Source organism: Echinococcus granulosus, assembly GCF_000524195.1.
Source record: "Echinococcus granulosus chromosome Unknown EG_S00001, whole genome shotgun sequence".
Classification (NCBI taxonomy): Eukaryota; Metazoa; Platyhelminthes; class Cestoda; order Cyclophyllidea; family Taeniidae; genus Echinococcus; species Echinococcus granulosus.
The window spans coordinates 1,724,111-1,749,351 of NW_020170381.1; the positions used below are offsets into that span (position 1 = coordinate 1,724,111).

Below are 25,241 nucleotides of genomic sequence, written 5' to 3' on the forward strand. Positions count from 1 at the left end.
GAGTGGACTGGCCTTTTGGGCCATGCCAATAGCCCAGACACCTTCTCCGTGCTGAATATATATTATTCTGCCCGGGTATTGTGTCTTCTTTCGTCTTAAGGGAGTCTCGGGACGCTACATACTGGCAAATGGGTAACTTCACACGGAGACAGGTAGTTTTTGCAAGAAACGCCTGCAAAACGCTCTGCATTTTGGCATAACTCCTAGCAATATTAAAATTACAATAATGGTCAGTCTATGTCATCGAGAGTTAACTCAACATTTTTGGGCGACTGAAACAGAGGGAGCGTACACGTGTAACTACTACATCGGAAGTCACCCTCAGCAAAAAACATTACTAAGGTACAGAAGGGCCAAGGGGCTACCGACATAGCCCCAAGGCCATGCCATCGAGCGGTAGTGCAATTTGTTGTGACCCAGCCCTCCCAGGTAAAATTTCCAGCAGGAAAAACTTCCAACCATTCTTGGATTCACGCTATATCGGAACATTTTTAAGTCAGCACAAAAACGTATTTCTGCCCCCAAAAACTAAGAATTATGAAGCCCCTGAGCAGGGCTATTTCCATCGAGAAATAAAGCACTGGCTTCCCCTCTCTCTCTCCACCTAGGTGAGCCAATGGAGATCTATCCACCTGGATTACGACACTCACACACAACACAGACACCAGACACTTTCAAATGGCGGCCATCAACATTAAACTATGAGGTAGGTCTATCAAGATAGTGTAAGGTTAGTGTCCCTCCCAAAGGCAGAATTCAAAAGAAGTCACGACAAGGTTCTGATGAATTCAAATATCTCCATGTTTTAAACTATAAGCACAAAAACTATGTACAAGGAATGGGTAATGAACCACCATTAATTGATCGCATGCCATGTGAGCGAAGACCCTGAGAGATTTAGGTGGGACGGATGGGTTTTCATAGGGACAATGACTGCGACTCATCTTCCACGGACTCCGTAGCCACAACAGAGGACGTAGGGGGAGGCACCGAAATCGACGGTGGACTTGGAGAGCGCCCACTTGAAGTACTCATAGACGGACCAAGAGATGGCTGTGCCTGGCAAAGCGGCCACGACACGCGCGTTCATGCCCAGAAAGAGACCATAAGCACCTTGAGACTGCACCACCGCCCGACATGCTCCGAAGAGACCCCTGATGACCGGCTTAGCGGCAGGCGGGACAATCGCCTCGTTGGAAACACCCACTCCACCAGGTCTGCTTCCACCGTAGGTCTGCATCGTGTAGGTCCAAAAATTCATGGTCCGTCATGAGTGATTCATTAAATTTTAGCAGAAATTCTTTCGTATAGTGACAAGGACAGTAAAAGATAAATAAATTTCGGGAATTTTCCCTGCGCTAACTGCAGTATGTAACAATGCCCACCCGCCATCTTTTGTTTTTCGATAATTTTAAGTCCAGCAAAATGACTCGCTCGTTGATCACCTTCTTTATTAGAAGAAGGCTTGGGATGTCAACATTAAACAAAATCGAGGACAAATGTACAACTGCATCAGGTAGCAATGTACGCCATAAGCGTCTACAGATTTTTATGGTCAATTTTATCATCAAAATTTAGTAAGCAAATAGGACTTAAAATAGTCATACGATACTCACGATCTCCAGGTTATCCAATCAAATACAAAAAACTAGACATAAAACCAAATAATTATCAAAGTACGAGATTTTAGACAACTATAAACGGTCCAGATTGCAAGTCCATGCCACTAATATTGGGATTCTCGTGAATTGGCCTAAAAAAGAGGTTTACAATATAAACCAAGTACAACGCTGCCAGATTATGATGGAACGGTCTGACGCATAGGAAAAAAAGTCAACACGGATAAAAAACGGCCCAGTTAGGCTCCGAAGCTAAATGTATGAGGATGCGGGGATGTACTAAATGGTCACACAAGAAATCGACACAAGCTTATTTTAGAATCTACATTGGTTTTCAAACGCTGCGTATCATTACATCATTAACACAGGATGATGGTGCAGGTAAGTACTGAAAACGGGTAGTGAACTCACGCAGAGGCACCTACCTGCGTGTTAAGGACAGTTTTACACACGTCCATTGGGGTGGTAAGGGCCGCAGCGGTGGAACCGGCTAACCCGCCCGAGATAATGTGCGTCCACGGTAGATACTCCTTGGAGGGGTTCAATTTCTGCTGGAGTAACTCGTATGTCATAAACTGGATGCATTGGAAGGGTACGTTGGTGGAGAGCTGGGTGAGATAGGCGCGATATAGGATTCCGAAGCCTTCATTCCGACAAACCCTTCGTAGGCAGTCCAAGGTGTTGTGATATGGACTGTTGAACATCTGCAGACGCTGTTTGATGGCTAAAGTTAGGAATGCACGATCGTGACAATGGCATCTAATGCAAATCGGTATGCGTTAGCGTTCTGGAGGTAAAATAGCCAACCTTTGAAGTGGTTATGAAAATACTAAAGTAAATCAAAGAAAAAGAAGTCATAGACTTCTAAATTTCCAGGGTTATATATGCGCTTAGGAAGAAAAAAATGTTTAAACTACGTGAAACTATACAAAACGTGTTCAGAAAGGAAACAGTGCATCGAACGGTATTTTGAAGCAAAAACGCAAATTATAGGGAAACATGCAATGGTAACGCAGAGCATAAGTATGTTAACATATGCAGCTAAGGGTTAATACGACACGGTGGTAAATTCCACGAGTGACGCGCGAAGCCTGGCCGACTAGATGCCAGGGTGTGCACGTTAGTGAAAATACCAGTTTGAAGAAGCGAACAATCATGGAGAATTTTGGAAACCGGAAGTTTAAGTGGAAGTAGTTAAGATATGAACAATCTAAGACGAGAATAACAGACATGAACCGAACGCAAATGGGTTGACTATTCTACGAGTAAACCACTGAAAGTAAAGAGGACAGTGAGAAGTGGTCGAGCTCATAAGATCTTTTACATTGAGTCTTTTGCTTAAAGTAAAATTACATTTACCTAAAGCAGAGAACGTTTTGTACTGGCTCGGCAAAGGGAAGGAAATGGAATTGATAAGCAGTGACATTGGGAGAGCACTAGTTTATCTACGTCCGAAGGTTTGAGCTACAAAACGCTGAATGAAATTCCATAAAATGCCATTAAATTTCATCTGCGTTGAATCAGAGCCTACTTTGCTAATGTAATAAACGATTTAGCATGTTTGCGAGCAAAATCTAACCTTCAACCATTTTCAACAACAAAGGTAAGCCGCAAATGTGAAATATCATTCTGTGACAACAACAACAAATTAAAACAAATGATAAATTGTCGATTATCACCTGATGTGCTACTTCACCTAATGACTCGTAGTCAAAGTAAAAATACTCAAAAAATTATAGGCTCATAATGATTAAATCGTGCGCAGGTGATAAACTTTCTCTGCAAATTTATATCCGGGCGGCTGTAAGCAAATTAAGATGAAACGAATTTGAAATAATTGAATGCAAGACAGCAAGACGGCTAAATCCCACAAAAACCTGAAGTTCACGGACATCAAACTTCATCAGCTTTTATTAAGAGGCCGAAATGCAAAGACCAGAGATCCTACGCAAAATAAGGCAATATGGACTAAAGTCCTGGAATATATACCAGCCCATCTGGACTTGAGAACTAGGAACGAGGGGGAGGGCGGGGTGTTAAGAATCGGAAGACTCACCATCGGCGGGAGTCATAACAGCGTCATGGGCGACAGTCGCACAGGTCCCGCTAAGCGCGTGAGCGAAGTGATTGTAACTGGAATCGGGGCGTGTCTGGGAGACAAGAATAGATTTCATGTGCTCGTATAGACCAAAGTAGAGTGCGTGAGCTGGGCCTGCACCAAAAACTACGGCTCCGATTCCACGAAAAGACCGAAGAAATCCCTCTTGACGAAAGAGCTGTTTAAGACCCTCAGTCAAACTGATATATCGGTGAGCACCTAAAGGGCGCAGGCACTGCAACCGGGTCTTGAACACGAATGGAAGAGAAAATAGTAAAACTTATTAAGAAGATAGGTACAAATGGCCTGACTAAGGGTTACGCGGTGTTTTAGAAGATAAACACAAACAGGCAAAATAAACGAAATCATTCCGTGGAAGGCACTGCCTGGACAAAGTACTTTTAATGCAAAATTAAATGACCAAACTTTAGGAAATAAAAGTCAGACTCGCCTTCACACAATCTACTGGGTAGGTTACGCTATGCTCCATAATTCCAGCACAGGAGCCAGCAACCATGTGACTTATTGGCGAGGAGCCATCTGGAAGATCTTCGTAATCCTTAGAAAATTACAAATGATTCAGAGAAAAGTTCCACGCCTTTAAGAAGCGTTTATCCGAACATTAACAAATTTGTATTGCCGCAGTACAATAAATGCATATTGGGTGCGTGAGCACATTATGATTAACGTTAATTTCAGTGGCACCAACGTTTAAGCTAAAAACCTGGGATTTTATAAAGACTACGAACATAAAGATAATGGACTTATCAGCACATGATGAAGTGCGGATACAAATTGCCAAGTACTGGAACAAAACACCCAGGCAGCCAAATGTAAATGAAACAGATGCCTATTTTCAGGCCAAATTTAACCTTAAATGCAAAAAACAAAAGAAACGGCAAACATACCATGCCACGACAACAAGTGAGCGGGCAAAGCGCGCTGATAAGACCAAAAAATCACAGCTAATTGTAGCTCATACAAAGTATGCATGCACCTGCTCAAAAAATTCGTTATGAGGCGAAAATGGTAAGTAAAATCAGTTTATAACATAAGAATCCTAAACAAGCAATTTAATTACTTGGTAGTAAACAGATCTCTACAAAAGGATTGAGTGTTTTCATATTTACCAACATATTTATCTGTAAATGCATCAGGTGTATACGGAAGTGAATTCACAAGCATTGTTTGGCACCAAAAATACCGTAACTTGGCCTTACTTGGTTAATAATCAAGTGATTTTGTTTTGACCCTTTGGTTCATATCGGGACAAAGTCTTCTCACTGGTAATAAACGCGACTTATTCTAACATTAAAGCGTTTATTTTGGTAACATAAGTAAGCCACACATCATACCTAGTATTGTACTGCTTAATGAACTTAAGCGGAAAACCAGCAGACCATAACAAATCAGATGACTAATTTTCAATTTACCGGGTGTAGAATCATGATACTACCCTGAATAATAAGGTAGACAAAATACTTTTTTAAAATGCATTTTATCCTTATACAAAAGTGCCTGGGGCAAATAGTATTACTTTAGCGCTAGCTGACCCGGCGAAGGTGCAATGGCAGCCACCCAAAGTGGCCCCTTTATCAAAAGTGAGATTTAACCAAACTACGAGCGTATTACATAGCTCCTCTCCTCTTCTGGGCGTTGTCTTCGTCGTCCCCTCTAGTCCACCTCCCATATCAGCCATCACAACGTAATCGGTGCGGTTTGAAGAGCACGTACGAGCCAACCTTGCCGGTCATAACATTTCCATACAATTGAGGAGATACTTGACCACAACGTCACCGATTTCTCTTGCCAATTCTTCTGAATCTACAGTTCTGCCCTCAATGGGAACTGATTTCGGGGACGGGATAATGGGTTGACCATCACACGTGTCCATAGCTAGCCACAGGAATGCTGGCTCAAAAGCATTGTCAAGTAACCAAAGTATGGCGTTTGACATAATCCTGTGGGGATGATGTTTCGCGTTCATTTCTCCTTACCGCTTTGTTCTCACTTCAATGCTGCCCAGCCATACCTGCCTAAGATCTATCCAGCTACTAGAGAAGCAGAAGAAGTGTCGCATTTCCACGTAATTTATATCTTCGCACATGTAAGGTAGACAACGCCAATGGCAACACTTTTTCAGATGGTTCACGGCCAGTGTCGCTTCTGTTGTCAATAGATTTTCTACAGAAGACGAGACTGGGTAGTTGGCGGAGGCAGATGTCACTTCCACCCTTTCTGTTAGGGGTGGCCACCAATTCGCCCATCCGCAGCATACACACTTCTTGCGTCCCGCTAAGGTTTGTCAACCAGCTGGAGAAGTTAGGATAGACGTCGTCTGAGGTCGGGTTCGCTTCCCGATGCCACCAACGTGGCGCCTCGGAATTGACTCAAAGGCGGAGGGAGACAATACGCGTGCATAATATGTACCATCGACATACGGTAGTGTAATACTTATGTTGTTTTAATGGGCCTTTCAGGGAGGAGGCAAGCAGGAAATTCGAATCTCGTGACCGGATCGTCCTCTCCCTTACCTAGTGACTGCGGCTCCCCTCCTTCTTGAACATTGTATTTTCCCTCTCCATCTTGTCACCTTTAACAAAGATGTCCAAAGCGAATCAACCGGGCTCGTCTAGGAACGCTAGGAATAGGGTAGCGGAGACCGATGAGTCTCACTCCATAGTAGTGCTTGGATGCATTGGTCCGGCTCGGAGGCCAGCCCACCTGACGAAAACATAATTACTGTGATTCAAGGCATCTTTTTTACCAAAACTTATGGGTAAGCAACCAACGTACCACACAGGGAAACTTGAATCCCGTATAAAGTTGCAAATTACGCCCCTAGAGTCAAATTGTATAAAAGTACGGCAGTGAAAAATATACCTTTGGTTATTAGTCACTTTCATTTTTTCAAGAGTCAGCGTCATTTCTTAAGCTTTCAGCTAGAAAAGATATGCATTTAATCTCAACATCTGCGAATGCATTGTTTACAATTTCGCATCCGAAATGTTAGAAAAAGTCCAATATGGAAAAATAATTCCCTTTAATTTAAAAAACTCCTCTCAAAAATCTGCGGAAATTCAGGTTTATCTACCAAGAACAAAATATGAAATGGCTTTCTTAGCCAGAATCACTGTTTTATTATCCATGATCCTAGTATCCTAAGAAGCTTTATGTTTGACATTTATGGAATTTCTAAGCATGGCTTTTTACTTTTACTACCCCCGACTTCGTCGGCATTGGAATAAGTCAAATTAACTTAGAAGAACGGAGGCCAGCTAGAAGGGTTCAAGCGCGAAATTTCGCTACCCAAGTACCTGTATTTTAATAGTATAAGATCTCTGAATATCAAACAGTTGATTTTAGTAAAACGCTACACTGCTGTAATGTTTAAGGACAAATATCGATTTAGCCAATCTGCCTTTCCACCTTGAAAATTCAACTAAGTGCATCAGAATCCCTACTCCTACAAAACTGGGGAAAGAGGGTTTAAGTATTTTCTTCTTTGGATTAGATACGCCTGTTGCTGCAATCGATGCATTCTCTTTATCCCAAATGGTTCACACTAAGATGAAAGTACAATAATTCCTACCGTACGGTTTGGTTGGGATGTTAAAGGAAAAGTCAGTGGACTACTTCGTCGACCAAGTACGCGCCTCAAAAAGACTAATAAAATCAAATATTTTTGGGTGTGCACATGTACAACTATACATGATTGTTGTGTTCATGCATTGCGTTAGTTGTCCATAAATAATAAACAATGAAAAATTCGGTAAATTACAGATTAGAAATTCCAAGACCTGTAAAAGATTGAGAAAAAAATTTTCGTTTACCGCAGTGGTTCTCAAAAAGGCATATTTATGAGGATTTGAAGGAATCATATTTTGCTACGACCGGCCCGTTGGATACAACTTAAACTGCGGTTCTCTTGAACACGTGTGCAGGAATGCTGAATACGTTTGCGGTAATTTAGCATGGTATATTTGGGTATTCCTGTCGTATTGCATCAATGCTTTCGTTTATACGCAGATATGCGGACGGAGCCTTTGTTTAAAAGTTGCTGGCTATTGTAATATTAGTGTCTTGATCCCTCATTATGTTTATTTTTTCACGTTTCTACAGGGTTATTAATCAGAGCAGGGACTTACGACTATAACAGTTTATTTAATTGCAAAGTCTAGCTGTTTTTGCTACTTAGACGAGGTTTGAACTGTTACATTATTTTTTGCCATGGAGACTCTGTACTTTACTGTCCAATTCACCTAGTTTTATTTCTAATATCGCCACTTTTATAGGAGAAAGTCGTCTTTTTAAATCGGTGTAGTGGAAATTTAATAGTAGAGTTACGTTAGTTTTACGAACCTACCCTTCTTAAGAAGACTACACAGAAATATTTTTCACCTGCATGATGTTATAAAATCCCTTTTTATACTGGCACAGTGTGTGATGTTCTTTGTACGTGTCGCTTATCACGTCCTTTACTGTACTCCATTTTTAGTATGTTCTCTTTTTTGATGGACAACAGAGACGCCGATCTTAGTGGGAGTTCGCCAGATCCGCGCGCCTTCACCAAAAGGCTCCGACATGAAGACGTTTCAGATATCCTAATTGCCCAGCATAACCTACTCTTACGCCTGGAAAAGACCAACGCTATGCTTCAGACCGTGAATGAGCTCTCGATTCACCGATTGGACTCACTTGCTAGCCATTTGCGAGCGAACACGCGCCTTCTAGTTTCGATGAAACGTGAACTCGCCACGATTCTCAAGCGAACCGAGTCAGTGAAGAAAACGCTCATGCACCAGTATCCGCCTGAGTACGAGCAATCCTCAAGCTCCATCGAGAGTGCTTGGAAGGCAGAATTGGAGGCTGAAACTAGGGTGACTTCTGATGTCCAATCCCTTACTCTCATGCAGTCTATGGGTCCGCTTACTGAGTGACTAGAATTCCTACTGTAATTCATTTGTTTCAATACAAAACTATCTATCACTGTTGCCATATTTTTGGCGTGTGTCTAAAATGGTCTTTTCATGATTGCTATCTACCCTTTCAGATATGGGTCTTAATTTAGTCTCAGCAATATCCAGTATCTATTCTGGCATCCTGTCGGATTTCAAATACTGCAAAAAGTTCGTTGTTGACTTGCTTAGGGAAGTTGCTCACTTGGCTAAGGACTCGAAGCAGGCAGGTCAAATTTTGAAGCTCGCCTGTTGCATTTTCGTGGGACTAGTTGTAGTAAGAGTTCTGACCTACCTCAGTAACAGGTAAGGCGTAAAGAATTTGGTTGATACTTTTCTTCAGTATTGCACTCTCTGCCTTTTCGGATTTAATCTTGTTTGATGTCTTGTTTCTCCTTGTGGCGCTGGTGAGCATATGGGTGAGGCAACAAACGACTGATGTGAAGACATATTGTTTTGGATATGATCGATTCGAAGTGATTGCTGTTTTTGCCTCAACTATTTTATCAATTCTTTCATCATTTTATCTCTTGAAGGAAGCCATCGAACGTCTTTTTGAGCCTGTCGTGGTATGTCCTTTTGGGAACTTGTAGTGTTAGCGTTTTTGCAAACGGTATATCCATCCTGACAGATTACTACCACAAAACTTTCATGTTGCTACTTTATAAGTAAACCTAGCTGTATGATATTTAATTTACCTGAGTGTATTTTATACTGAACATCAATATTATCCAAGTGAGGACTTTGAGGCAAGCATGCGAGTTTTTGTGTATGAATGCGTAGTTGTACGTGGTATTGCACTTGTGCCTATCTCCGCCTTTGTTTATGTTACCGCTCAACATCGAAGTATTTTTTTTTAAATTGTAGGTAGCTGTTGAATACATGCCTTGGGCAAGCCTAATTTGCCTAGGATTACACGTGGTTTCGATATATTCTATTGATAATCCGGCTTTCGCGCACGTCACACAAGCATGTGTGTCTAGCTGGTTACAGGCAAGTCTTTGATGTATGCGTTTCATCAAAATCCCGGCTTCCTATTTTATTAATTTGACAACTAAAGCGGGGTTGGGTGTAATAGCTATCTGAACTAACTTTTAAGGAAGGATTTTCTTATGCATACCTTCTGTTAACTAATCATATTAACAGATAAATGTGTATTTCATACAAATTGCTACGAAAACTGTAATTGTGGAAAAGATGAGTGAAAAGTAAGTCAGCTTTTCAACCAGTATTGAGTTTGAAGTCCGCTTTAAATTTCTAATTGAATGCCCATCTACGCTGACTGCGAATGTTTTTGAAGAGCGCTGTCCTACTCAAGTTACGCAGGTCGGAAAGTCTTGTTCCCCATTGTAGGAGCAAGTTGCGGATATCAGTCGTTCAATGCGAAGCCATGTTCCTGCTCTCTCCCGGGCACTGCCACCACGCATGAACCCGATCGCTCTGGTAGGCTCTATGATCGTGGTGGTCATCCTGATTACCTACGTCATGGTAGACCCCACAACCGAGACTGGCACCTTTCCCGACACCGTTGCGGCAGTCGTTATTTCTCTCCTTCTTTTCAACACTATGTTTCCAATGGCTGTCTACAGGTACGCTACTGTCTTTTGCAATTTGCCGACAAGCCTCCATTGCCTGAACTTCACTTGCGTCGTCTGATTTCAGTGGAAAGATTTTATTGCAAACAACACCGTCCTATTTGGTGACAGCGTTGGACAAGGCTCTCCGGGAAGCCTCCACACTGGAAGGAGTGCTGGAATTGCGAAATGAGCACTTTTGGACGATTGGATTCGGCGCCCTCGTAGGGAGCCTTTATGTGCGAGTTCGGCGTGACGCCTCCGACCAATTGGTGTTGGCACACGTCACTAAACGCCTTCATCCTTTCGTCAAACACCTCACCATTCAGGTACACTCCACTCTATCACTCACTAGTGTTTTATCGTCAATTGAGTTTTGTATAAAAAGTCTTCGAAAAATGTCTTCCAAAGGAAATATCATCCCAGTAATTTACACCTATTTACCTAAGTGTTTAAAACGTTCGATGACATGCTGAAAGATCGTTCATCCCTTTAGGTCATAAAGGATGATTGGGCACGACCGGCAGCAAGCTCAAATTTCGATTGGCCCCAGCCGATGGGCCATCCACAGAGCGCAACGCTCTTGCAGGTGCCCACTGGCTGCGTGCACTAACGCGTTCCCGTTCTGCCACTTTCTGTTGCTTTGTTTCCATTCCACTCTCCTGTAAATGCAAAGTTCTCCATCCTTTCCCTTAGTTACTCTACCATTAACCTGCTTTTAGTCAGGGCCATCGAGTACCATACGAATAAGTGATAAACATCTCCTGATATTGACACTGAAATATTGGATCACATTGTCGCTACGATTCCGGAATCGACCTTGACCAATTGTTTTTATCCACGGTCCTGAAGTGGTAACTAACAATCCGGGAGGGGATTTCGGCCAAAAGGTCACCCAATAACCAGCATTTAGGCGATAGCGCAAAAGGAATACTCTAATAAAAAAGACATTTGCATTGTACAGAAGCATGGGGGCTACTTCTTGTGAAAGAGATCGCCAATGGCGGGAATTGTTACTTTGGTTGCCATTGGATCCACCACTTGGGGTGCTGCCACCTTAAGTGGGGGATGCAAGGACTCCATCGGAGCGACTGTGTCCCATTTGGACCTCTTCCTGACCTCTAAAACCGAATTTCCATAAATGGGTCAGCATGAGCGAATGCGAGTTGTGTTGTGTGCTCCAACATCTTCTCTTACCGGAGCGGTTTTCGGTTATGGGAGCGGGAACCGCGGCGCTGGTGCCAGTGGCGGCGGATGTGCCAATGTTGGGTCCGCCGGCAGCGCGCTGCAGCCCTGTGACTGTATTCACGCCCGCTGCACTGCTAGCCTCCACCTTTCGACGCTCCTTCTGCAGTTTATCGAGGCGCTCTACCTCGCGATTTTGTATTTCGCCCAGTTTATCGTAAAAGGAATTCGCGTCCCAACGGTAAGGATTGAAGACATCCTGTTATTTGCCACAAAGAAAGATGCAATATTGAACAGTCTTTTGGAATGCTTCGATTGTATGGATGACATTTGACGGCGTAACCTGTGGGTTACTCAAAATTAGGCCATGAAATTAAAAAAGCAAATGACAGTATGGGGCTGATTATGTCAACTACTTACCGACGAAAAGTTTGTTCCTTTTTCGTCAATTTCCAAGAAACTAATCAGCTTTTTGTAAATGCTATAATACATGAAAAAGGACGTCATTTGAACGGAATCTACACACTTTTAGGCATCAAAGGACATACAAGGATCGGGTCACGCAATAAATCACAATAAAAGTACTAAAAATTACAATTTTAGAGATTTTAACCTCATAATACCACCACGAACCTGTGTAGAACTTATGGTCTACATGCTAATTAAGTGAACGTGCTAAAACAGTTTTGGTACGTAAATGAGTAATTCATCATTTGTGTCAATATTTTTGACAAAGTTGGATTTCAACATCGATGGAGTAACATGGTACTAAAATTTGAATTTGCAATGTAGTTAAGATGAAATTGAACAATAAAATCAACGCTTAATGCCTTATGAGAGAAAACGAGCCAATATTGCAGATTTGCAGTGACTAACCTGGGATTCCTGAAAGCTTTGTTATCCTGAATAACGCTATTAGGATCAAATCCGATGTCATGCTGCATTCGACGCAGAGTATTTTCAACAGTATTCTGCAACTGCATACTACAAAGCTCCTTAGGTTCTGGCGGCAGGGCCACTTCCAGGGATTGATTGTGACCGCTGCCATTTGAAGGTGAGGATTGATATGATGGTTGCTCCTTCTGAAAGTGTTCGTCTGTGTCACCGTGGGTCTCCTCAGGTAGCGTCGCCGGCGAATCGTGCGCAGCCTCGATGTGCGCCGAACTAAGCACGGTTAGTGGACCGCCATCAGGAGCACCAAAGTGGAGAGCACCACCAATGGTACTGACGTCGTTATTCTCTACATCACCGTCTGCGGAGGAGCCGCTGTGGTTCGACTCCGAACCTTCATTTTCCGAACCACTGTCACCGTCATCATTGTCCAGAGCATAGGAGACGAGATTTATTCCACTCCCGATTCCTGAACGAAAGCGTTTCTTAGACTGCAGTTCCGGAGGCTTCCACTCTTCTGGGTTATTAGCAGTCTTTCGTTTTTGAGACCCTAATGATGACTCGTTTTCGTCCTCTGAGGTCACAAAACTGGGAGAATTCTCAACGGACATTCGTGTATTGCTTGTTTCGCTTCCAAAATCCTGTAACATAATGAACAAACGTAGCGCAATCATGGGACTTGTGCGTAATTTGACAAAGAAAGACATTTCTGGGAAGACATCGCAGTACATCATACAAACCGGATGATCAAATTCCTGTTACAGGTCCACTAATGAAATCCCCCTACCAAAGAAAGTCGTCACCTATGCGGCCTTACATGACTCACTGATTATTTTCAAGTAAATCAAAGTCCTAGTTAAATACTTTATCCTTGTAAATATTGCATCTGAGAGACAAATTTAGTGTGATTAAGTAAAATTGGGCCTAATTTATGGTAGTCACCAACATCACTTACAAATGCCTAGCCAAGCATAAAAATAATCGCAATATTCAAATGGTAATTTGTAGGGAAATAGGGTGAGAATAAGTAACAACATTCACGTACAGTGTAGATGAACCAAAGTTAAAAACACCAGAGCAAACTGAAAAAGAGCCCCAAGTATAAGCGCGTTTGAAAAGAGAATGAAGCAAATTTCAGATCCATGCTATTCCTTGCATAATCCCAAATAGAGATGTGAATGAACACATACCTCCACGAACGCCCCAAGTGACACACTACTTTTAGATCGTGCACTGCAACTGCAAAAAAAGTAAAAGTTTCCTCCTTAAAACTTTTAGATATTGAATAACTTCCTACTTTATTGGGAGTTATTATATGAATTTTAAAAGCCTCATAATCTAGTATTTTTAATCTTTTTAAAAACTTTAGTTGAATGCTACTGGGTACTAAAGGTGAGGAAATGAGCGGTGTTGTGTAATGCAGATGTAATACTTGCTTATAATGTCGTTGTAATTACGTATTATATATAATGATATATCTTCCTGTGTATTATTATTTAACTTTGTTCTCTCAGGTTTAAGTGGTTGAGACGCTATTTAATACTGATTGCTATATGACTGGGTGTACCTTTCTGCTGTAGCTGCATCTTACATGGATTGGCTTTGGACTCTTTAATGAAGGTAGGAACTGTTTTGGTGGCATTTGTGGAACTTGTTGCTAACCCCTAATTCATATTCCATGTTTGTCTATTTTTTATTAACTCTTAGTTGTGGTTTTCCTGAGGAGGATTTTCGGTAATAACCGTAATCTATTATAACCTAAATGTGGAAAATAAATATCTTCACTTTGTGTGGGTTGAAGACGAATGCTGTGTTTCACCAACGGCTAATTTTGTTCGCATTCTCTTATCATCTCTGGTCCTGAATATACGTTTTGATTCCTGTATTGTTGTTGTAATGACACATATGCAGCACATTTCCTAATCGGTAGTAAAAATAATGATGTATTATCTTGGAATTTGTGAATGGATGCAATTTAAGCTGCGGCGGAAACCATCCTTCCATGACTTGAGAACAAGGGAAATCTCTAGGATTATACTTACCCGTGTGTACATCTTTTATTCTGTATATTTTAGAAATGGGCGGTTTGCACTATTAAGGTCCAGCACAAGTAAACAATTGGCCATTGGTTTCGAATATGCGAGCTACATGTAATCGAAAGTCTCAAGTGAAAAAACAGCCGCTCCCTCACTTTCATAATCTGCCCATCAAGGCGACCCTCAAGGCACACGTGCTTAACAATGTTATATTGGCCCATCCCCGAATAATACGATGCAGATTCCCATTCCATTATTCTGAGTTCCAACGACAATATAACAGAGTAGAATCCTTGATTCCGTGGTGTCATGTGGTTGGTCCCTTCCCCGGTTTGCAACAAGGCGTGGAGGACCACCTTACGGAAGATCTCCATTCACTGACCTGGCTCCAGCGGGGTGACCTAATTCCACTTACTCCAATCGACAGAGATGCAAAGGAAAGTGACTATGCAAATAATCGGAAATCCCACTTCGGCTTCTTTTCATACGCCCAGATGGCCTTCCTGGCCATCGAAGCGGTCCCAAGGAAGGCGTGTACCCTTATGGAGATTGTTTTCTGGTGCATGCAGAATTTTCCTGATGAAATCAGCGTCGACTCTTGGAAACTTCATATGAAACATATACTGGTGTCTGATCAGGCATTTAGTTTGCAAACATTCAATTCATTTTCCAATGGGGTATGTTCTAAAAATGTTCTAGGGTAGAAGGGTCTTTAATATAATACAGTTTCAAATACGCTTTTTGCTTTATAAAGTCAAAATTAAGTAGAAAACTACTTTTTTTCACCCAATGCTTTGAGAAGTGGTTGAGATGCTTTCACTTGAACTCAAAAGCTGCAAACAACATTGGTGATGCCATATGAACTAGCCTGTTAAATAGATTACAAATTGTGAAATTCACTGGCAATGTCCATACTTTCTGCTGTCTTTATAAGTTAAACCTGCACTCGTAGTCAAATTTTTCCCTGTCAAAAGTTGGCAAGACACATGGCACCCTGATAATAAGGCTGCTACAAATGACAGTGGGACTTTAATCGGACAGCTTGATGTAAGTAGTGGCTAAGCATTACCTGCCTCTTTTTCCTGACCAACAAATAAAAGTTTGAAGTGTACTCTCCTTTGACTAAGTTGTGCTAATATTTTTATGTTTTCTCGAATCTATAATTTATGAACACATGGTTGATTGCTTTCATTCATGATAAATGGGAAGTGGACCTGTACACATGTCTATAGGTAATGCCTAACAGTATTATTTTACGCTCGCTCCTCTGTCATTTTGACCCACCACTCAAAAGGACTGTCGAACTCTTGTCCTCATAGTACTAACTTCAAATGTGGATGTTTACTTCCTTCAATTTTGTCACCCACTCCTCCACTGCGAAGAGCCACTTAATCACCTATGCAGATGGGTTTCGTTTCCCTGAAAGGTTGCTATAGTGAGGAATGGTAAGGCTAGTTAATTATTGATAGATATTTTTACGCAACGATACGATTAACGGTACCATCGGCACTTCCACTTATAATTTTCTGCCCCTAGGATACATTTTACCCACAATCAACTAATCCCACCCACAACTGCTAGCCTCACAAGTTATATGCAAGGTTTTTGCACTTAACTTCAATAATGTAGTAACACAGTAGGGTATTCTGCTCAGATAGTGACTAATGACTGTAATGGTTACAAATCAAAGACAATTTCGGACCATAACCTGGTGTCATTGAGGGATTCGAGCCACGTATTATTTGTGAAATCTATCTTGGTACTAGAAAAGGAGAATTTAATGAGGTCCATAGCCTTGTTTAAATCCACTTTTGTTGCACTAAGTGAATAAACTTCTATCAACTGATTATTTCAATAGATTGCGCCTTTTATGCTGCATGACTAGCAAAAGTTGTAGAGAACTTTAACAAAGCTCACAATTACTAAACTAGAAGTCGTAAGTCCTATTCATTGTTAAAATCATTTTATTTGATGAAGGGACTTAGAGATAGAATGACCACAAAAATGACCCAAAAAACAAAGCCGTGCATAGGGATTCATTTGTAACAGTAATGTGCTCATAATAAAAATACCAACGGTCTGGAATGCATAGGTGGAGGTAGTCACATAGAGATGGCGTTGCCTCAGTGGGGCAATTTGATGATGTGCAATATGGGGGCTGCAGTTGCCATTCATCTGAGCAAATGTTCCCTGTATGCTGGTCTTGAGGAGGCATGACAGTCAGTGCGCTCATCACACCAGTTGATTAGGTGGATTTTGACAAGCTTCCTGGATAAATAGGGCAGTAAAGTTCGTGTCGGATTCATTTGTTCCTCCCTAAATCATTGTCATAAAAGATATGTGTAAAAATGATCTCAGCTATAGTGACACAATCGGAATGTTAAATTCACGCTCCCGTACATGTCCAAACAAATGTGGATTATCATAGCAACTGCCGTTTCTACTACTTATTGAATCTCCCAGATGTCGTTTGCTCATAACAGGAAAGGTGATATTGCAGATATGGTAACAACGGCAAACTGATGCTAAGTTGTCTTAATCTGATGCAGAGAGGGTTTGGAAGAACAAATATATTGAAACATTTCCAATTAGATGTGAAATTAAGTGACCAGTGATGATGTTTCAGATTGAGACGCCCCTCGTTACATCTACCGAATTTGTGCAAGTAGTGTACAAGACATAGTTTATCGAAATCTATCACCATGCGTTTGATTAACTGCAAGCGGGACAATGGCTGCTGTTTTAGGTGCATCACTACGACTCTCTTTGGACATGCGTACCGGAGCACCGAGACCACCTGCTTCAATCCCTCCGCCACATAATGCAACAGCGAAACTATACAGTCCCTCCTGGGGTAGAGAATCTCCTTCAGGTGGGCTTTCATCTTTAAACCGCTGTGAATCTGTCCAGCCACATAAGTCTAAAATACGATTCTGTGAAATTAGTCAAACTTATTCTTGTAAGTGTCGGCAAAGTTGGAGTTTAATGTGATTTTACGGTTAAGATTGCACCTCCACATTGGTGAACTAATGGGTCTTTTGAATATTACTGGCAAATAAGTAGCATAAGCTGGCAAAATAGGAAATAAGCGCTTTTATCAAGTTCCCTGTAGGTTGTGGTAAAACCTAAGTGCTTACTCTTTCTAGAGTTTTAGGTGAATCCCATCATAAAGGATTTTCAAGTGACTCCGTTCAATATGTCTGTACTGCACGGGGAAAACCAATGCGATGCATTAGAAACCTTTGCATAAGTTTTGGGCATTGAAGTTTATATGCAACCACCGTCAATCCAGATATTCTCTTAAATTTGTCAAAAATTTATCCGAACACCATTCTATCCCTAACATAAAATATGAGCCCTGACGATTCATCATATTATTGCATCGAATGCTGCAGTAAAAAAGGCTTTTCGAAATAGCAGCCAGAACAAGTAAAGGCGAAGGATAACAGTTGTGAGTGATTTGGATAGAACAATAAAAGCGCGTGTGATTGCTCAACGCGCAATTGCACTCAATTAAGTGGATAATGGTTCTTTTAAACAAAATAAGGGTGCAATTCACGTCTTTTTTGGGGCCACAATACATCAACTTGGCATGATGGAACGTATAATGCGAACTTTTAGGAAAGATGGGGTGACAAACAGTGTATCCCGAAGAGTGCGCTGCAGATTGGATCTACACCCTACAAGCAGAGCGTAGTTTTCCGCGATTTAACCTACTACTGAGTTAAATGCCAGACCACTGAACATCTAACCTATGGGTATATGTTACAGTTATTCCAACTTATTTGCGAATAGATTGACCCTATACAAATATTGGCACACATAAAAACACTCCTAAAGCAGGTGAGCTTCAAAAATTTTTTTAGGCTAACATTTATTTAGTACACGAATGCCTTGCTTAAAAGTTTTTAGGCTGGATACCTTTTGTTTTGCTTGCGAGAGTTTGTTTAGTTTTAATGTATCAGTGCGACTCTTAGGGCACCACGCGTACGTACTAGCAATTCTGCGTTGGAATTTTTTGATATGGGTGGTGAGATCGTTTGTTTCTTGACGCTCATGCATTGTTTTTGCAGTTCGATTTTTGGATATAGTGAAACCGTTTTGTGCTATCCTACCTGAGATCGCTCGACCAGAGCGCAAAATTCAGTTCAGAGAACGTGTGCTATGGACAGGAATAACCCTAATGATATTCCTGTTCTGTTGTCAAATTCCTCTTTTTGGAATAATGTCATCCGAATCAGCTGATCCTCTTTACTGGCTTCGAGTTATATCCGCTTCAAATAAGGGAACTCTCATGGAACTTGGCATTTCTCCTATTATTACATCTGGTCTTATAATGCAAGTTTTGGCTGGAATCCAGGCTCTTCAGGTTGGTGATGCTCCGAAAGATAGAGCACTTTTCAACGGAGCCCAAAAATGTATGATTTTGATGTACTTACTGACGTATTTAGTGTTTGGTATGGTTATCACTGTCGGTCAAGCGTCTGTGTATGTGATGTCCGGGATCTATGGTCCTCCTAGCGAGTTGGGCGCTGGTATCTGTCTTTTGATAATCTTGCAAGTGCGTCCATGCTATAATAACCATCATTTTAGTTAACTTTTGCGGGTCTTCTCGTCCTAATGTTGGACGAATTGCTCCAAAAGGGTTATGGTCTTGGCTCGGGCATTTCACTCTTTATCGCTACCAATATATGTGAGACCATCATTTGGAAGGCTTTCAGTCCTATCACTATAAATACCGGAAGAGGTTCGTTTCCATATGCTGATGTTCATCGGGATCTTAGGAACTGAATTTGAGGGTGCCGTCATTGCTCTCTTCCAATTGCTAGCAACTAGAACCGACAAAGTTCGAGCTTTGAGAGAAGCCTTCTACCGTCAAAATCTACCCAATTTGATGAATCTCATGGCTACTGTTTTGGTATTTGCTGTAGTTATCTACTTCCAAGTAAAAAATTCAAGTGATTTTTACATTTTCTAGAGTTTTCGCGTTGAAATAGCCGTAAAGTCCATTCGTTATCGTGGTCAAACTACATCCTATCCTATTAAGCTATTCTACACAAGCAATGCACCTATTATGCTACAAAGTGCTCTTGTGTCCAACCTCTACGTTATCTCTCAGGTATGTGCAGAACCTATTAGAAGTGATGGATCCACCCGCAGATGTTATCTAGCAAATTCCGTGGGAATTTTTTGGTAAACCTTCTCGGTATTTGGTCCGATGGTGAAGGCGGCACGCGCTCGGCTCCCATTGGTGGTTTATGTTACTACATGACTCCACCGGATTCTTTTTCGCAAATGCTTATGGATCCTATCCACGGCATTATTTATATCGCATTCATGCTTGGAAGTTGTGCCTTCTTCAGCAAGATCTGGATCGATGTGTCCAACTCCAGTGCCAAAGATGTTGCCAAACAATTGAAGGAACAGCAGACTGTCATTCCTGGCCACCGCGAGGAATCCATGGTCCACGAACTTAATCGACACATCCCCACCGCCGCTGCTCTTGGTGGCCTTTGGATTGGAGCTCTTTCTGTCTGCGCCGATTTCCTTGGTGAGTTATTTGCCTAAGTTTTTGTTCATAGTGAGATTGTGTTTTTCATTTTAGGTGCGATTGGTAGTGGAACTGGTATTTTGATGGCGGTGACTACTATTTATCAATATTACGAAGTCTTTGTTCGGGAACAAAATGAAATGGGTGGATCAATGAGCACATTGCTGTTTTAAGATTTTCACTGCAAGAAAATGTACAAGAATACCTCATTTGGTGCTCATGTGAGTTTTTGTAAATCTGTTCCCCAAGCATGGCCTCCAAACACAAAATTTTGGTGGAATTATAGTTTGCAATTGATTAAGTAGGGTTGGTGTATTGTGCATATTTTTTACCATGATACAGTCGTCCTATTTCTATGACCGGTCGACTGCCACTTCAAAACTTGTCTTACCTTCCGTCTCTACCACCTGTATCTCCTCACTTGTCGCCAATTTTCCTCCCTGCATGCTCTCCACCCTTCATCTCTATGAGGCTTCCTTATTATCTTCGTTTCATTGTGTACACATTGTCATAATCTAGTCTGATTAGGCCTTATTTTCTGTATACCTACGAAGGGTTATCAACAATGTAATGGTGATAACATGGCCAGATTTTTCTTCAAAATCAAGGACGAAGGCGGGTGTGGGGAGATAGTTTGGCGATCTGTGACTTCAGCTTTCTCAGAAGAGTGAGTTTGGCCTATGTGCCTTGCGTGGTGAGTTCTGCAGTCTGGTGGCGTGCTCCAGTACAGTCTGTTGAGTTAGAATTTAGACTCCATTGTAGAGAGAGGTTGGGAGGTCGCATGGCGCTTTGCTTATTGCATTTGACTGGTACTCTAGCTATGCCACGTGAAACGTGAGTCGCGGGGGTTGTTGGTGTCAACCGCGCTTCCACAATTCGACTCGGGCGACTTAAGGTAGGCAAAAAATTCTTGGTGCTTTTGTGAGATCATCTGACTCGTGCGTTTCGTTAGTCTGTTGGGGGCACCATAATGCCGGCTCGGATCAATCAGATGATATGCGAGCATGTGAGTACCCGGTCAGTGCATCAAGGTCAGAGAACCAAACGCCCTGCAGGAAACTTGCCATTGTACTTCATACATTATGCTGGAGGTCTTACGCTCAAACAGGAGTACTAGCTCTGCTAATTTATTATGTGAAGAAGATGGGTGGTACACGGTGCGTGTGATCAAAGCCAGTGACTATCTCACCTAAGTTCCAGTAACATTATTTTCTAAAGTGTAGTAAGTCACTGAGTTACGAGTTCTTCCACTATGTTAGAAGCACTTATAGTCCCTTTTATCCAGATTTCATGCAGAGATATAAATCACAAGAAAAACGTTACAATAAGAAAAATTTGGCAAAACGGTTGATAAAATGGTAGTATCAATTTACTTTTTCTAACTTCGATATACAGTGAGCAAGAATTTCAAATATTAGCATTGAATTTTTCTAAAAACGTAACCCTCCTGAAGGACGGACTACTGCCGTCAGTACCACAGGTAAAGGTGCATCGCAGGCGATTATTTTATGTCCAAGGGTTTTATGTGTTAATCTAGTGACTGCATTATTCAATGTTGATAGGAGTGATCGCAAAATTTACCATTGTAATACAATGATTTTAGTAAGAAACTGACACCTTTAATCTTGTTATAACGACGGCAGTGTCTCGATGGAATAGGGATAATGTTTGAAGTCGAAATCGGTAGAAACATTGTACGACGCGAAAACTCTTTGGTATGTTCTGGTGTTCATTACTTTTTGGTATGTAGGTTACTGGGACCATGATCCTTAAAGTCGCATGGGAGGCGACTTTATTGCATTCAGGCGTCACAGGTTAGCAGGGTTTGGATTAGAATTGTTAACACACTTAGTTTGCAGTATTTAATGAGTATTGCAGAGTATCTAATTGGCAATCCTAGTTTTTCATAATGTATTTGGGGTTTTGAGCAGTTGTTTTCTCTTGTTTAGTTAATTTTTTGTGGTTGCTCTCCTTTTATACCACATAGAAAGTGTCATTCATAAATTTTTGACGTAAATTGTGCAAATCCTTACTGTAATGTGAATAAATTTGTATGCGAGACTAAATCTATTAGTTCAGCCTAATCGCTTCTTACTGTCGAAGTCAGATAATGACTTCAAATATACCTTTTTAACACCCCGGTAGTGGACTTCGTCCCCACGCAAAATATGCGAAAATACATTTTCTTAGTTAAGCAAGTCGTTTGATTTAATTGATTTCGACCTTTGTCCTGCGTTGCGTATCTCAAGGTTGTTCATCGCGGTGCTTGCTTCATAGGGATGGATGCCAGTCTACTCGGCAAGAGTGCCCTGGTTACAGGTAGTGTTTAGTCATTCTGCCTATGCGCAAAAATCATATGACTAGTTAGTCACTCCCGACTGTAATATTGCAGGAGAACCTTGTGTTTACTTGCTAGAATATACCAATGTTTCATTTTCCTTTTCGTAATAGTTGGTTGTGCGTTTGCTCCCCTAATCCCATTTGGCTGTTTACCTGTTTGATTTAAAAGTCCTATCTCCTTATATGTTAGTCTATCAGAAAATTTGTCTTAAATTATTATCGTTTAATCCACCACTCCCTGTCCTCATATGAAAATGTTCGAATGATTGGCGTTTTCTTAATAGGTGCAAGTTCGGGTATCGGACGCGCTACGGCTGTTCTATTTGCAAAACTAGGTGCCGGTGTGTCCCTGGTGGGTCGCAATGAGGTCAATCTTGAGAAGACTCGCCAAATATGTCAAGATGCTTCTCCAAATCCTGAAGCCTATTTTCACGTAGTCAGGGCAGACCTCGCTGAGCTGGATCAGGTTTCAGGCGCCTTTAATGAAACTATAAAGCACTTTGGCAAATTGGACATCCTGGTAAACAATGCTGGTTTCCAACTGAGAGACAGTGTTGAGAACTTTGACCCAGTCGCCTACGAGCGCCTTATGAATGTGAATGTGCGCTCTGTGATAACACTTTCACACCTAGCAGTGCCAAAATTAGAAGAATCAAAGGGATGCATTGTTAACGTTTCTAGCGTATCTGGTAACAACTCGGTAAGAAATGTAGCGACTTTTAGTAACATTCTAACATACACTTCCGTATGTGTGCATTCTCTGTCCGAAATTTTATGCATTGGTAAAACGATAGTTTAGAGTTGAAAACGGCTGCGATGGGTTCAGTGATTTCGGTAAATTAAGATTAAAATGGCGGCCTGTAATGAAGGGACGTCACGTCTTTGTGATATTCGTTAGAATTTATTTAATCTATTACCGTCATTGTTTTTCATTCGACAGTCGTTCACGGTACTCCATTTTAATGAATTCATCGCCATTGCCTACTCATAGCCTGTAAATTGTAATGAGTTTATGTGATATGCGCGAAAACCATTATGATTGTGAAATAGCTGTTGATTGGTAAAAGAAACCTGGTAACTACATGAGGACCTCACTTAAGGGTTGATGCGCCATGTGTTATTCGAAGAATGCACGATAACGACTGGGTCTCACACCCATGCATTTAAATTGGACAGCTTTCCATGCTTTCCGGTTTAATTGTGCGGACCTAGAAATTCTTTATGTACTGACATTTGCTTAAGAGATTCAGACAACTTTGTAACTAGTGATAATTACTTAAGACATTGAGGGACTCGAAAATATCTGCGATGTTGGCGGCCTTTGTGCTGCTATTGTTCGCCTTCTTGTGCTTTAGTTTCCTGGAATTCTCTCCTACTCCATCAGCAAGGCGGCCATAGAGCAATTCACCAGGAACGCCGCTGTGGGTAAGTGGTACCTGACGCTCACCTGAAATCTCCTTATCTCAATCACTCCCACCTAATATGCATAATTTCGTATTTTAGAACTCGGTAAAAAGGGTATCCGCGTCAATTGTGTCGCGTAAGTACTTGTGCCTGTAATTTCCATTTCGAGGACCAATTAAAGTAGTTGTAAACGAGCCGCCGCAGCTTGGATACAATACGTCCAAGTGACAGGTGTTTAAAATGTTTCCATCCCTCACCAGTTGATTGCATTGACCACTGCTCATGTCACCGACAGTCCATTTACTCAGCATCAATTTCCTCATTATGATGCGAAAGGTTCGTGCATGATATTGATACCACTAATGGCTAAAATGATATTCCAAGGCTTACCAGCCTTATGCTTATTGTGCACCTTGATCGAGTGTGTACGGCGTTTTTATTAAGCCTAAACAAAGGCATATTTAAGTTACACAACGCACTGTCTCTGTGTCCCTCAGCATACTCTACCCACCTTTAATATCAAATTGCATACTTGCTTTTAAATACTCATGATTATTTCCGTAACCTTTGCAATAGTCTTCTGTTCCATATAGGAAGGCATTTGAGGGGTCTTTAAAGTGTGTCATTCTGGTCCACCCAATGGTGGACGGGTATTGTACTGTGGCATCGTCACCTCTTAAAGCGTTGTCACTTGTGTCCGGAAGCCGTCTTTTTATTGACGGGCAAATGAGCTTGAGGCGTTAAGAGCATAGAGATCATTAACAGGACTCCATGTCACCAACGTGATAGCTGAATCGCAATAAATCGTAAAAGCATCCTAGTCAAATACATCACCAAAACGAACATTGCTTGACAGTACACCATTGTAAAAGTGGTATAATAACCAGTAGAATGTTCCTTGTAGCGTTACTGGCCTTGAATGTGTTGCGTGATGTTGCGTTTTTGTGCTGTGCAGACCAGGTGTGGTGGTGACGGAGCTACACCGTACTGCAGGTTTCTCGGACTCGGAGTACGCAAGCTTCCTGATGCGCGCGCGATCCAACAACCTGATGGGGGCGACTGGCGAGGCGGATGATGTAGCTCGCGCCATTGCCTTTCTCGCTGCGCCCGCTACTGGCGCTTTCATTACCGGTGAGACGATCTTTGTCGACGGAGGATGGTCAAAAGTGTGCCCTCGCTAGATCTCCTTTTCCTTTCTTCTGCCTTTGCATTCCCTGCTTTCTCCGAGTGTGACGCCAACGAATTGTACACGATTATCCGATCGGATGGTGTCTATATACTCATCCCATTGATTTAATTAGTTGTAGACTTTAATAGTGCACTGCCTTTCTTCCCCGAGGTAGTTTACTTGTAGGGACAGTAAATTGTGGCCATGGAATCGATGCTTTTTGGAGGAGGAATTGAGAGGCTTTCGCTGTTTCATGCTAGGGTCATATCGCAAAGTCGCAAGTCAACAGGTGAAGAGTGTAGGGGCCTGCTAAGTCATTGTTTTATTGAGTCGTAACGCGTGATAGAGTGTAGTAGTGCCATTAGCAAAGTATAGCTTGCCGAGAAATTGCCGTTCATTTGTGCAGCCATAACTTGA

At 41.7% G+C, this 25,241-nt stretch overlaps 5 protein-coding genes across 5 annotated transcripts in view; 3 read left to right on the top strand and 2 right to left on the bottom strand. All coding sequences in view use genetic code 11, as the record gives it.

Annotated features, from left to right (window-relative positions):
* EGR_00197 (ATP-dependent RNA helicase DDX19A) overlaps positions 1-4,710 on the bottom strand; it is a gene marked incomplete at both ends in the record, with an annotated part of 10,397 nt that extends 5,687 nt beyond the window's left edge. Inside the window, 5 exons of the mRNA XM_024489446.1 lie at positions 967-1,234; positions 2,045-2,343; positions 3,676-3,964; positions 4,184-4,266; positions 4,626-4,710. Coding sequence (XP_024356124.1) covers positions 967-1,234; positions 2,045-2,343; positions 3,676-3,964; positions 4,184-4,266; positions 4,626-4,710 — 1,024 coding nt within the window. The remainder of the gene's footprint in view (positions 1-966; positions 1,235-2,044; positions 2,344-3,675; positions 3,965-4,183; positions 4,267-4,625) is intronic.
* Positions 4,711-8,216: 3,506 nt separating this feature from the next.
* On the top strand, positions 8,217-8,657 carry EGR_00198 (hypothetical protein; the record flags this gene model as incomplete). Its single annotated transcript, XM_024489447.1, has 1 exon — positions 8,217-8,657. One exon carries the CDS (start codon positions 8,217-8,219, stop codon positions 8,655-8,657), a length of 441 nt encoding a protein of 146 aa, XP_024356125.1.
* Positions 8,658-8,772: 115 nt separating this feature from the next.
* Positions 8,773-10,725, top strand: EGR_00199 (Zinc transporter 6-A; the record flags this gene model as incomplete). The annotated part of the gene is made up of 4 exons (XM_024489448.1): positions 8,773-8,981; positions 9,019-9,244; positions 9,822-9,883; positions 10,605-10,725. 4 exons carry the CDS (start codon positions 8,773-8,775, stop codon positions 10,723-10,725), a joined length of 618 nt encoding a protein of 205 aa, XP_024356126.1.
* A 499-nt stretch (positions 10,726-11,224) lies between these two features.
* Positions 11,225-12,936, bottom strand: EGR_00200 (SAP30-binding protein; the record flags this gene model as incomplete). The annotated part of the gene is made up of 4 exons (XM_024489449.1): positions 11,225-11,370; positions 11,447-11,693; positions 11,855-11,915; positions 12,311-12,936. The coding sequence occupies 4 exons, from the start codon at positions 12,934-12,936 to the stop codon at positions 11,225-11,227; spliced, it is 1,080 nt and encodes a 359-aa protein (XP_024356127.1).
* A 1,526-nt stretch (positions 12,937-14,462) lies between these two features.
* Positions 14,463-24,837, top strand: EGR_00201 (Protein transport protein Sec61 subunit alpha-like protein; the record flags this gene model as incomplete). Its single annotated transcript, XM_024489450.1, has 15 exons — positions 14,463-15,038; positions 17,108-17,233; positions 17,516-17,559; positions 18,339-18,391; positions 18,435-18,922; positions 18,955-19,108; positions 19,146-19,306; positions 19,340-19,480; positions 19,522-19,912; positions 20,865-20,929; positions 22,162-22,231; positions 22,537-22,952; positions 23,608-23,677; positions 23,756-23,792; positions 24,612-24,837. The coding sequence occupies 15 exons, from the start codon at positions 14,463-14,465 to the stop codon at positions 24,835-24,837; spliced, it is 3,018 nt and encodes a 1,005-aa protein (XP_024356128.1).
* Between the last annotated feature and the right edge of the window lie 404 nt (positions 24,838-25,241).